Here is a 13,851-nt window from a genome sequence, read left to right on the forward strand (position 1 = left end):
TTATGGGAATTCAGAGGGCTTCAGAGCATGTTCAAGTGAGTGCCAATGAGGTAAACATATCATGTCTTGCACTTTAATGGGGTAAACATTTTGTTTATGTATTTATGGTTAACTTCTCCTTATGTACTCTGAAAAATTTGCTAACTTAGGCAACTTCAAAAAATGTTGATTCGGACAAGTATTTGGAGTCTATTCAGCTTTTTGCTTCATATGCTGTTATTATGGAGTATCAAGATACCATGTTCATTATACTAGAGAAGGGCATATTTGGTGTCGAGCTTGAGTTTTCACTTACAAAAGAAGACATGGAGTTCATTTGTTAATTTAAAAAATTATCTATCTCATGCATAATGTTGTACGTGAGGTATACGTACATAAGTACTTTGATGACTGAACTCCAAGATTTTACACTTCAGATGTTTATATCAATTGTTTCTTTCTCTGTCAGTTATCTTCATGTGGCTATGAAGGAAAGCAATTTGAATGCTAGATTTCTATTCATTAACCCCTTCATCATCAGTGGAAAATTCAAGGCTGGTGAAGTCTCAAAAGCAACAATGCTGTCAAATAGACTATAAAAAGCCAAGGCTGGCCAACTAGTTTTTGTTCCTTACAATTTGGAGTTAATATTGGTTCTATTTGTTATTCCATGAATAGTTTGATTATATGAGTGCCGTACTTGTGCTCAAACTTTGTCTTGATTAATTTTAAGTACCATTGGATGTTGGCTGTCATTGATTTGTCTTCTGCTATAATATATTACTTTGACTCAATTTATAGTAATATCAATGTTAACCTTCAACTCATCATAGAAACGTAAGTTATTTGACTTCTTATAATCTACTAAGATTTTTGTCTCTTCAACTGATTATAATAAGAAAAAAATTCTTCATGAACTGCACTCAAAATTTGTGATTCCAGCAAAGGAAGCAGAAGGAGATATCTAGATTGGAAAGTAGTTAAGGTAGCAACTTTGAATCTTTTGCTACAATTTTCTTGGTAAGTGTGTAATACCCGCTTCGGAAATTTCGGTATTTCAATTACTTTTAATTGAATTATATGTTTTGGGGGTTAAAAACCGTAAACAATAGAATTTGCGAGGGTCTTATAGGTGATTTGCGATTAGAACATAAGTTAAAAATAAGTCTCGCTTGCACACGATAATCTTTTTATAGGTTTACGAGTATCCTGGGGAGATATTTCTCCCCATTCTTCTCTCGTACGTGAACGTGTACGTGTAGAGAGAGAGAGAGAGAGAGAGAGAGAGAGAGAGACGGTTGGAAAGAGGAGAAGAAAAAGCGGAGAAGAGAAAGAGGAGAAAAACCCTAGTCTGTTCTTCACGAAATTATTCAAGGTATTTAGAAAACTTGTTAATTTTTGGAATTTTTACTAAGGGTTAAATAGTGTGTCTATTGTGTTGTGTTAAATTTTTAGAATTTTCTGAGAAATATGGAAAAAGATAAAAATCGTAAACCAAGCTGTGGTAGGATTCCTGTTTTTGAACAGACAGCTTACAGAGCTGCGGTTTTCATCAAATTTTTTTATGGTTAAACGATTCTCTTGATTATGGGTCCTTTTGGGTTTGAAAGATTAATAAATTGGTGATGTTTTGGGATTGGAATTGCTAAAAATTATTAAGTATTCGATTTTTTATGAATTTTCGAACACAAACTGTTCTGCTAGAAATTGTGTTGTTCTGCTCAGAATTTCTGAGTTCGGGGGTAATTTTGACTAGGTTCCTTTGTTTTGAAAAATCAAGGAAAAATCAAGGTTGAACTTTGATGAGTGATAATAGTGTATACCAAATTTGGGATTTATTAGAGGCATATTCTAGGTTTGGCGGAATTTACAAGTTGGTGTGATCCTGCTGGATTTTGTCTTTGTGGTTCCGACATGTCTTGGGAAAAACAGTCATATCTTTTAGTTCAGGTATCGAGTTTGCGCACCAATTTTTTATTTGAAAACTAGACTTGTATTCCTTTCTGAATAAGTAGGGTTTGTGGCTTGTTTTGTTATAGGTTAAATCAGTTTTTGATTTGAAGTTGGTGGACGTGCAAAATCTGTAATCTTGGACAGTTGTGTGAGTAACTTCGGACAAGCATAACTTTGTCGTTCGGACACTATGTTGGGCAAACTTTATATCAAAATTCATGTACCGAAAGTGTACTTTCTAACGGTGGTGGTCTCATGAACTAGTTCTAAACCTATTAAATGTTATGATCATTCTAAGACAGATTGGTTGTGGAATATGTTATCTTTTTGGAGAATTGGGAAGTGTTTGAGTTTCACACTTATCGTGGGATACTTTTAGGTATGGACTTGGACATATTTGTATCCGTTAGACATTATTTAGCTTCTTATTAGCTTTGTAACATTGTGCCAAGTGTTCGTTGAATTAGTAACTAATATGAGTTAACTTGTGGCTAGGTAAAGAGCCGGTCATTCGGGAGGTGCAGAAACCTTAGTTTGGCATACTTCGGTCGACACAAAGGTGAGTGTGTTTGATATGGTTATGTTCAATAAAGTATTACATGGTGGTGATTATATATCATGCTAATTGGGATTTAGTTAATGATATGTGTTTGTTGGGTGTTGATTGTACTCGCTAAAGGATTGTGGAGTAAGTCACACCATATCGTGGGTCATGCCGTCTAATTAACGGTGAATGGGAGTGTGGTGTGCGGAACACAATACCTTGGGTACATGGGATGTGGCAGACGTGCCACTGTATGTTGGTGTTTACACATGTGGTTATACGATTGAGTGCTTATGTTGAGTTTTGTGTGGTTTACATTCAAGTGAGATATTCCTTCGGGCTCTGTGGTATTTTATTGAATGTATTCTATATCTCACACACTCTGATTTTCCTTTTTGGATTGCCAGGTCACAGGTGGTCGTAGAGTTGGTCCACTACCGGTCGGCATTTTGGGGACACTTGGATTAGTATCGAGTGTTGGTATTTTTGGGTCGAGTTGGTTGTAATGGGTCAAACTCTAATTTTTGTTAAACTAATTTTGTGACTAAGATTGTCAAGTACTTTATGATTTCAAGTTTTTAATTATGTGGGAAACCCTATTAGTGTTTTAATTACTTATGTTGGGATAAGTGGCATCAACTTATGTATTATGTAAGTTCGTAAAATTGTTGACACGTTGTTTATGTTAAAGTTAAGTCTTCCGCTGGGGTTTTACTCTGTTATGTGCATGGTTTATCGTTTAGATTTTATTCTTTGGTGTGGAATGCCACGTGGTCGTGTCGGTTCGGGCTCACTTCGGGTGTCATTCCGGGACGAGGCGTGACAAAGTGTGAGTCGTGTCCTTATTAATTTCTCTTTATGCTTTCTTGTAGTCCCGAAACAACCAACTGAGGTGGAATGTGGATTTTACGTGATGAGGTGCATGAAAGATGTGATAAAAGACCCAAGCATCTTCAGCAATCGGGATGTGAGTTCCCCCACACAGCCCCCCCCTCCTATTGCCTGCTTTTACTCTATCTGTAGTAAGATAATTTTTCCTCATTTTGTCATATCATTTTCTTGTAGTTTGGCGGGAAAATGATTTACACGAAGACCGAAATTGATGAAACACGTGTTAAATAGATAAATTGCGTCTTCAGCAGGTCGTTCACGTAAGTTAATCGGTCTTTTTCATATAGGACTTGCCCCCCACTAGACCTAGACTCTAATTGGGAGTTCTAATGTAATGGAAAGTGGAAGTGGAAAGAGAAATTTTTGCTGAATAGTATGACGGTAGATGGCTCTGAATTCAAAAAAAAGAAATGTCTGCGATATTTGTTTTAGTTGTAGCTAATTGCACTGGATGATCAATGCATGAATGGTATCATGGTGAATCATTGTAATGTGATAGAGCGTTCCGAAAAGGACTTCAGGATCATCTACAAGGAATTCTCTCTCTGCCACTAGCAATGTTCCTTTAGAGAATATCTTGATGTACTTCAATTTAATCTTTTGCTACTAGAGAGTTCGTGCCTTATCAAAGCTGAATATTAATAATTTTCTAGGGGTGGCACTCGCTTTTTTAATGTTTTGGCTCTAAGCCTCCTAGGGGAAAAGGGGCAGGAAGCCTAAGAAGAAATGATTAGATCTGCCTCTTGGAATATAAGGGGTTTGAATGATCCCCTGTAACAAAACCAGGTGAGGAAATGGATATATTTGAGAATCAATTATCTTTGTTGGTTTGGTTGAGACAAAAGTTAGGCTAAATAATTTGGATGCAACCATGAGTCATTGTCTCCCTTCTCAGTGGAGTTTTATTCATAGTGTTGGTTCTGGTGTTGTTGCTAGAGTTGTTGCTTGGAATGCCTCTTGTTTTAATGTGACTCATGTGTTGGTGGATAGCCGGTGTATCACCGCTAGGGGTTGAGCACCTTCAACCTTCAGTTTATTAATTTCTATATTTCAGTAGTATATGGTGCTAATAGTGTGTTGCTGATAGAAGATTACTCTAGGGTGTTTTGAGGTCCTTATATGGGATTATTGACGGTGGCCCTTTGATGAGCGGAACTTTGTAAAGTATGAGGGGAGGCCACCCATGTAGATTGTATAGATTAATATGGCTACAGAACAATATCAACTATAAAGACTTCAAGATACTTTTTACTGAGTGTGTTGTAGTTTTTTAGGGCTTCCATAATTTGTATTCTGCTTTCTTTTGCATATAGTTTTTGTAATTATAATGCATAGAAGATATAATACTAGTTATGTTGTGTCAAATTAATCATGCATTAATATGCAGGATAGATTTTGTTGGTGTTGCTGCAATATGGTGCTGTTTTTTTGTGTGTACGAGGCAACTGGTATGTTGGTGCGCAGCAATGTTACTGCATATGTATGTGCTATATTTTTGGGTTTCTTTGGTTTTAGAAAATCTAACACTAGCATTTTATGTATTTGTTTCAGTTCATAAGCCGGACGATGCAATGTTTTCCGAACCGATCGACGAAGATCATGTTGGTTGAGCTGTTTTGAATAGATTTTTATTTTTTAATTTCATATTTTTGTAGTCCCCTAGTACGATGTTTGGGCTTATTATAACTCATGAACTACTAGTATCTATTTTAATAGTTTTTATTGTCAAATATTGATTTAGAAACTTGGGTTTAATTAATGTCTTTTTTATCTACTTGTCATTGTTTTTTAATTGGGGAGCTGACAAATATTTTTTTCCTTTCTTTTGGCGTAAAATTATTAATGTCGAATGTGGAAGATTATGGCAATATGCATAATAAACCATTAAACCACGGTTTTCACTTAAAAACGTAATCTTTTATGTAAGAACAACAATTTTTCATAAAACCCGTTCTCTTCACTTGACTATTAACCACGTTTTTATGTCATAATCGTGATCTTATAACATATTTAACAACGGTTTTAAGTTCAAACCGTAATGGTATAGTTAATTTAATTACAGTTTTTTATGCAAACCGTAATGGTATAATATTTTTAACCACGTTATTTTTTTCAACCCGCGATCTTATAACATATTTAATCACAGCTTTACGTTCAAACCGTGATGATATTGTTAATTCAACCACGGTTGATTAAGCAAACTGTAATCTTATAGTATTTTAATCACGCTATTTTGTACAACCCGTGATTTTACGTCATTTATTATTATGCCTTTTGGATTTCAATATCAGTTTGAAATACTTCTAAACAACGGGTAAAACGCGTGATTGAATCCTCGTGACTTTTAATAACGGCCCGATCAATCACGGTTTTAAAACCGTGATTGAACTATAACAATCACAGGTAAAGCCCATGATCTTTAACGTTTATTGTAGTGTACACTTCTCCATAAACTTTTTGTTCCTAACTTTTTGTCTTCCCCCTAATCTTTCCGCTGACCAAGCCCAAACAATACCATATTTTCCATTTAGTCCGGTGGAAACAACTTGTCTACTTGGTTAGTGCTAAAAAAAACTACCCGAGTCCCGACCCAGTTATTTTACAGCTCACCATGAAAATTTCTCCTTGGCTGTCAACTTTTCAACTGGCCTATGTGGAGTAAATGGTCTGCGATGCTTAATTAGTTCGTTTCTGGTGCATCTATGGTTGTAACAATATTGTTTTTCTGATACATATTGCATCATTTTTATCTCCGTGACTTCCCGGTATATCAATACTAGTGGGGGGTTTAGTCTAGGAGGATTAGACCCGCAACTGATCGATCCCGGAAGGAATCAATTGCCCATAAGCTTGTGTAGTAGTGTAGCCCCACCAATGCGCGAACAAAGCCCCTCTCTCTCTCTCACGGCATCAGGTTTACATGATTACTACCGCAATCGGGTTCAATAGAGGGACTGCATGAGAGAAGAGTGGTTACCTAAGTTCAGCTGCTTTGTCAACTCGTCCACATTACCATCTTTCTTGTGCAAATGAAGGGTCTTTGCGACATTTTCATTTCCTAAGTCTTATGCATCTGTTTTTTTTTTTTTTTCCTTTGGAGAAAGAGTGGTTTTAGTGATCTGGAGCTGTATGAAACTTTGGTTGGGTGATTGCAGGGCTTTTGCCTTATTTAAATATTCATCGGGAGAATAATTGAGCAAATACTTCCGAACATGATGACCCCTTTTTTTGATTATCAACATAATGGTTAATCTCTCACCAAGTATCATACTGTTGATGTGAAAATCTTGCAAACCATATCGCACTCATGGGATGGGATTCTTTTCATGCAGTACCAGTTTTACTTAATTTTATTTGCCCTTTGGCCTGAAATAAACTTGTTTATTTCATTTGATTTGTAAAGTTGGGAGGTGAATTAGGCTTCGTTCCAGAAACCTTCTTAAAAAATAAGCAGCTTATTTCACATTTTCAAACTCAAAAATAAAGTAAATAAAAAATAATGACTGAAATTGTCATCTTAAAAAATAAAGACTTTTTTTTTTGTTCCGGAACGGAGCCTTGGATAAATAGGGAAGTGGAGAAAGATTTCCTCCTATCCGCGTAGAACCTGCTGCCTGTTGACATGTCAAGCACCATGAGTAGCCACGTGTAACACAAATCTCGTGTGTTTCACATGGGATAATTTTTGACAAATGACACATAAATGTTTCATATCTATCTATATTCTATATAATAAAACAGAGCTGTATTTGAATCCAAAAGACAACCAACGCTTCAGATTTATCCTCATGTCTACATAAATCTCTACCCTTCATTCTACTATGGCAAGCCCGTAAATACCTCACATCTTTGTGACCACATTTCGCTAGCAAAATTCCTCCCAAATCCTGAAGAAGACCACGTTTCACGTTCAAAATTTTGGGAACCTTAGCCGCACCATCTCACTCTCCCTCGGTCTCGCTCATCAGTCCCCTTCTCTCTCGCGACTCTCTCCTCAATCGACGCACCGCACCACCGCATCCCTCTCTCCCCTCCCTCTGTTGACTCCCTTTCTCTCCCTCTGACCAAACCCTAAGTCCCCGTGGGACCTCTTGGCATCGACGGCGGACAATCAGTTCCACTTCAGTCACGATCAGTAGGCCATTCTGGCGGTGAAGCTTCGGCAACACCAGATCAGCGGCAGCGGAGGGAGTTCTCCAGCGGCGGCAGCGGCCAAGTCGTCGTTGCGTCAACAACGGTTGTCGTTTCAGCCCAGAGGTGTTGCCGTGGGGATTTCCGGTGATTCGAATCAGAGTGTTTGCACCAAACGAAACAAGTACTACGATTTTTTAGCAAGTCAGTTTCTATCTGGTGCTTTATCTATCATGGTTGTGTTATTTCCATTCGTCTCCATAAGAGCATCTCCAATCCATACAAAATAGAGGATGGATGTAACACATTGAGGGGAGATTTTGTAATTTATTCCACTTTTTCTTCACTTTTTGTACTTTTTTGGGAGAATTTTTGAGGGACCCACCGTCCTTTTTAGAGTTTGGAGGAAATTTGTACTCCAAATTTACTTTTGGTCCTCCATTTTTAGAGGACCAAATTTACTTTTGGAGGACCAAACTCTAAAAAGGACGGTGGGTCCCTCAAAGATTCTCCCAAAAAGTAGAAAAAGTGAAGAAAAAGTGGAATAAATTACAAAATCTCCCATCAATGTGTTACATCCATCCTCTATTTTGTATGGATTGGAGATGCTCTAACAAAGGATACATGACCGTGGTTTGATTGGGTCCTCAAAGTTGCCTGATTGGGTCCTTTATGTATTGTTTTGGTTTATTGCCTAGGAGTTTTCAAATTTTATTATGTTGATTTGGTGATATATGTAGCTCTATTGCAAATCCATAACCCCACACTCTTTTTTCTCTGCCGAAATTCTGTAGTGTCGGGCCCGATGCCATTAGTTTTGCTTAGCAAGCCGTGAAATGTTAGGCTGACTATGTTTGGTCACATTGGCAGTTTGGCTCCTGGATGTGTTTGGAATCGGTTATCTGTGAATATTACTATAAGCTATTGTTATATGCTTCGACTGTGATGTGATTTGGGAATAGACTTTTCTATTTTCTATTAATGAATTCGGCTTATTTATCTGTCTTCTTTTGAACAGAGGACAAATCTGTCTCTCCAAACTCATCTTCTCCACAAAAGGTGGTTTTCAAAGGTGCATTACGTAAGGGATACACCTCTAGAATTGTAGCAGTGGTTTGCATCCAAGGTGTTTGTAAAAATGCTTGATACAAATAGAATAGAAGCTAGAGATTACAATCGTATAAGGAGCCGCTATTTCAACGTAAAACTTTGTGAATGTAATCACCCAGTTTGGTAGGGAACCGCATCTTTCTTTAGTTGGGTTCGAACTTCGATATCACAAATGATTCATTAATTACTCTTGATTTTCCTGTGTATTTTTTTTTAATATCTGGATTGCAATAAGTAGCCTGTTGCATAATTAGAGCTGTGATGGTGGTTGAAGGTATTTTTTTTGTTGTAATTTCCCCAACAAAAAGGAGTTGATTTTTTGATATCTCTCATGGACACCATTGTCACACCTAGATTTTACATAAACTGGTTTATAAATTGTGATAAAGGACTAATGAGATCATCGTGAAAACATTGTTGTTAAAGCATTGTAGAATGGTCCAATAACATTTTAGTCAATCTAACTTTACTGGATTTTTAATATGCGTGTTGTGTGATTTATGAATTTCCAACAAATTTTACCTATGCTTTGCTTATTTTATTCTATATGAATTTACTTTGCTTCGGTCTATTTTGTTATGAAACAAAACTTTAAGTTGTGCAGATTGAGTAAAAAAAATTGAAACATAATTTTAAGATCACGACATCGGTCTATAACTTAAAATGGTCACTCTTTTGGCACTAATAAACATTCGTCACAAGGACACCAAAATTATAATCAATATCACATTACTCAATATTTTCTTTCCAATCTTGGTTTGTGATTTTTTTTTTCTTTTTGCATTAGGCAATGAACAGCAAAGGAAAGCCAACACGTGTTAGCAGTGGAGAAAAAGAAGAACGGGTATCACCCTTTGATGTATCTTCTATCTTCTATCTTTATAGTCAATTAGCTAAACGACATTCTAATTTCTCAAATTTGTTTATACACGTATTTTAGGAACAATCCGGTAAAGATATATCAAAAGGAATACTAGCGCAACGTGCCCGACGAGAACGAGAACGTATTTTTAAGCAAACCACTGAAAGGCGATCGGAACAACACTCGCCGATAAATACAAGTGTACGACTCTTATTAATCAAAATCGTGTTTGATTATCTACATTTTCTACCCATTTTTTTTTAATGTAATTCTTTCTCAATTGTTGACTTTGTACGTAAAGATTCAACCTCTCCGAGACGGGAATATTAGAGCCGATGGGCGAGACCAACATGTCGTACATGTTCCCGAGGTAAGTCTCCATATAATTGTTAAGTTTCTTGCAAACCTAATTAGTACCCGTAATGCAATTTATGTATTTCTTGCATTTGTTTTTAGTTTGTCTGAAATTCTGATGAGTTTCTTAACGACATCCCTTTTTCCTGGGAAAAGAAGATGTTAACATGACAAAGTAGAAGTGTTTGAGGCAGCACGTGATTGTACTGCTACTATGACCTGGAAGAGGCCTCTATAGGTTACGTTTTTAGGGTTTAAGAAGTTATTGGTAGGCCAAACTTTGGACGCCTGAGTTTCAGATGTTGAATTAGGCGAGTAGAGGAAAGTTAGGTCACGAGACGTTAAAGAATTGTGACCTCGGCATCTAGATAAACATTGTTTTGCTATGAATCCTATAGGTAGTTCAGAGTACATCTTGCTGTAAGCAAATATGTATTCCATAATATAATTTATGTGTCTCTTAACAGGATGCACAAAGAATAGGGGCAATGGCTAAGAAAAGGAAGGCAACGTATGTAGGGAGTGGAAAGGAAAACTCTGAGGTATCACACGTTGACACAACACACGATGACACATGTCTTCTACCTTTCATTTGAAAAAAAAATATTAGTCCTTAAGTAGTACTGCTTCTCTCTTTAGATTAGTACCCGTAATATAATTTATGTGTCTCTTAACAGGATGCACAAAGAATAGGGGCAATGGCTAAGAAAAGGAAGGCAACGTATGTAGGGAGTGGAAAGGAAAACTCTGAGGTATCACACGTTGACACAACACACGATGACACATGTCTTCTACCTTTCATTTGAAAAAAAAATATTAGTCCTTAAGTAATACTGCTTCTCTCTTTAGCCACAGGTTGGTAAAGAGATATCAAAATTGGCATTGGCACAACGTGCACGACGGGAACGAGAACGAAACCTAAAGCAAAGCACTGCTCAGCGATCAGAACAACACCTGCTATGGGATACTAGGGTAAGACTCTTTTGAATAAAAACAATGACATGCAAAATTAAATTAAAAACAACAAATATGATAGTCGATGCAACTGAGTGAACTATTCGTTGTCTATTTATAGACACAACCTCTACACGAAATAAATATCGGGGCTACCCGTGATGAGCACTATGCCAACATTGGCAACAACCTCCATATTCGTGAGGTATTCCTTAAGTACACTCTTTATGTTTTAATCAGCATTGTTAATTTTGCGAATACACGTTTCATTATGCATTACTTCAAAGGATACACAAAGGGCGAACACAACTGCTCACCTATGCTATTGAAAAAGATTCTTTGGTATTATTCCTGCACAATGCTTTGTGTCATTCCAAAAAGTCTGTTGTGTGGATTATTTGGAGTTTAAACAAATTTGAAATTATGTGTCATAATTATTGTATCCCTACCTTCTTTTATTGTTCGAATCTTTTAAATATTTAGTATAAAATTCTTATAGGTAGAGCCACTTCGAGACATAAATGTTGGAGTTGAAATCCATGAAGAGCGGAATGTGAACATCATACGTGTTCGTGAGGTACTTCGTACACTATTTATATGGAGACCATGAAAGTAACAACCAAACATCGATACCCCTTTCCAAGCATATACCACATAATAAAAAATAGCTTGATATGTGTTGTTGATATTTTAGGTACCCAACGGTAATATTATATCAAAAAAAGCAATGGCCCAACGTGCACGACGAGAACGAGAGAGAAATCTAAAGCACGGTTATTCTTATCAATCGGGACAACGGTCTCAAGTCGAGCGAACCAATGAATGTCTACAACCGATACCACATGCAAACTCTCCTTTGACACCCAGTCGTCGCCCTCTCAACTGCTTTGGACAAGGATCAATAGTCACCCAACCTATCGAAAAGCAACAGAGGGTTGCACAAACGAACACGTCTTTGTCCTTCATGCCAAATACAACTTCCACCCAGCACACCAATCGGTACGCCTTTTTTTGGATGAAATGCAACTCCCAAATTTTAAAATACCCATGTTTTGCCTAAATAGTCTTTATTAATTTTTTGAAGGCCTACTCTTACCGACCAAATGGAACTATGTTATGAAGACGAATTGGAGGAGTCTGTGAATTTAGAGGGACTTAGCAGATCTCACGTAATTCCAGGGAGGCATAATCTTGGCAATATGGATATTAAATGTACCCATTGTAAAGCCCTACATTGGATGGATGAGAGATTGACAAAATCTTCTACAAGTCATCCATTATTCGGCACTTGCTGTTTCCAAGGAAAGATAAGACTACCTACACTTATTACACCCCCTCCGCCAATTCGAGCATTGTATGATGGGGATGATGATCGATCAATATCATTTCGAAAACATAGTCGGGAGTATAATGCAACCAACGCTTTCACAAGTCTTGGAGCTACATTGGATCCACGAATGCTAAGCGGAAGGGGTCCTACATCTTTCACTATCCATGGGGAATTGCGACATCGTGTAGGTTCACTGCTGCCACAACAGGGAAAGGATGCATCGTATGCTCAACTGTATATTTACGATCCAGCTTCAGCTTTGGAAGTCCGCAATCGTAGAAATCAACAATTGAGAAAGGATGTACTACAAACTATCCAAGAAACTTTGTTGCAAGTTAATCCATTTGTGGATAAATTCCGTCAGGCATATGCAATTCTAGATCAACTGGACATTACAGAACAAACTTTACCTGCCCACCTTCACTATAATTCGTCAAAAGATCGACGCCGATATAATTTACCAACATCAGATGAGATTGCGGTAGTTATACCTGGAGATGGATCTAAAGCCAGCGGCATGAGAGATATTGTCTTGCATTTGAGAGGAGATAATCAATTGATGCAGATTAACGAATGTCACCCAGCATATTTGCCACTACACTACGTCTTGCTATTCCCACGTGGAGAACTTGGATGGGAACCTGAGATGAAACAGTGGGATGTTAAGAATAACCGACCTGCGTCCGTGCGACTAACCCAAATGGAATATTATAGTCACCATTTATTTGAGCGTCGAACAGAGTATTCAACCATTTTGAGGGGAGGAAAATTATTTCAGGAGTTTTTGGTAGATTCTTGGGCAGCAACTGAGCAGAATCGGTTAACATACTACAAGCTTAATCAAGCGAGACTTCGTACTTCTCTGTACCATGATTTGACTGATATTGGTCCTGATGGCTTAGAACCTGATCAAATTGGACAAAGGATGATTTTGCCATCTTCGTTTACTGGTGGCCCAAGACACATGTTCGAGATATTTCAAGATTCAATGGCTATCACGAGATACAACCATCACCCTGATATTTTTCTCACCATGACTGCAAATCCCAAATGGCCAGAAATTACTTCTGCCCTATTGCCTCATCAAACCGCTGTTGACCGTCTTGATTTAGTTGCCCGTGTTTTCGAGCTAAAGAGAAAGGCTTTGATGAAGGAGATTGAAAAAAATAAAGTGTTTGGTCAGAAAGTTGCCCACGTGTACACTATTGAATTTCAAAAACGTGGTCTGCCCCATATGCATGTACTATTCTTTCTTCTAGGTCGGGATAAAATTCGTACTTGCGCTCAAGTTGACAAGTTAGTTTGTGCTGAATTCCCAAACCTTGAAGATGATCCTGAACTATTTGAAACGGTCAAGAGTTGTATGGTACATGGACCATGCGGCGCGCGAAATCCGCACGCAACCTGCATGGAAAATGGAAAATGCACTAAGAGGTACTCTCGAGCATTTGCAGAAACAACCACCATGGACGAAAATGGATATCCCATCTACCGTCGTCGTGATGATGGGAAAGTGTACATTGTCAGGGGACACGAAGTTGATAATAGGGATGTTGTGCCATACAATCCTCATCTATCCAAAATGTTCAATTGCCATATTAATGTAGAAGTTTGTGCTGGAATGAGATGTGTAAAATACATTCACAAGTACATTTACAAGGGTCACGATCGAGCAACGACGGTGTTGGGATCAGTTAATGAAATAAAGCAATAGGTATATTGGACCGCCAGAAGCTACTTGGC

At 37.6% G+C, this 13,851-nt stretch overlaps 1 protein-coding gene and 2 long non-coding RNA genes across 3 annotated transcripts; all 3 read left to right on the forward strand.

Moving 5' to 3' along the window:
- Positions 1–1,282: 1,282 nt before the first annotated feature.
- Positions 1,283–3,087, forward strand: LOC131334347 (uncharacterized). Its single transcript, XR_009202133.1, has 3 exons — positions 1,283–1,354; positions 2,428–2,491; positions 2,884–3,087. It is a non-coding gene; the product is annotated as an uncharacterized LOC131334347 (long non-coding RNA).
- A 1,558-nt stretch (positions 3,088–4,645) lies between these two features.
- Positions 4,646–5,141, forward strand: LOC131334349 (uncharacterized). The gene is made up of 2 exons (XR_009202134.1): positions 4,646–4,815; positions 4,919–5,141. It is a non-coding gene; the product is annotated as an uncharacterized LOC131334349 (long non-coding RNA).
- A 4,231-nt stretch (positions 5,142–9,372) lies between these two features.
- Positions 9,373–13,822, forward strand: LOC131334340 (uncharacterized). The gene is made up of 10 exons (XM_058369301.1): positions 9,373–9,452; positions 9,549–9,671; positions 9,772–9,840; positions 10,292–10,366; positions 10,502–10,576; positions 10,674–10,796; positions 10,900–10,983; positions 11,278–11,355; positions 11,473–11,777; positions 11,863–13,822. Exons 1-10 carry the CDS (start codon positions 9,399–9,401, stop codon positions 13,820–13,822), a joined length of 2,946 nt encoding a protein of 981 aa, XP_058225284.1. The 5' UTR covers positions 9,373–9,398.
- The last annotated feature ends 29 nt before the right edge of the window (positions 13,823–13,851 follow it).

The sequence above is a fragment of the Rhododendron vialii genome, chromosome 7a (genome assembly GCF_030253575.1).
Source record: "Rhododendron vialii isolate Sample 1 chromosome 7a, ASM3025357v1".
In the NCBI taxonomy this organism is placed as follows: domain Eukaryota; kingdom Viridiplantae; phylum Streptophyta; class Magnoliopsida; order Ericales; family Ericaceae; genus Rhododendron; species Rhododendron vialii.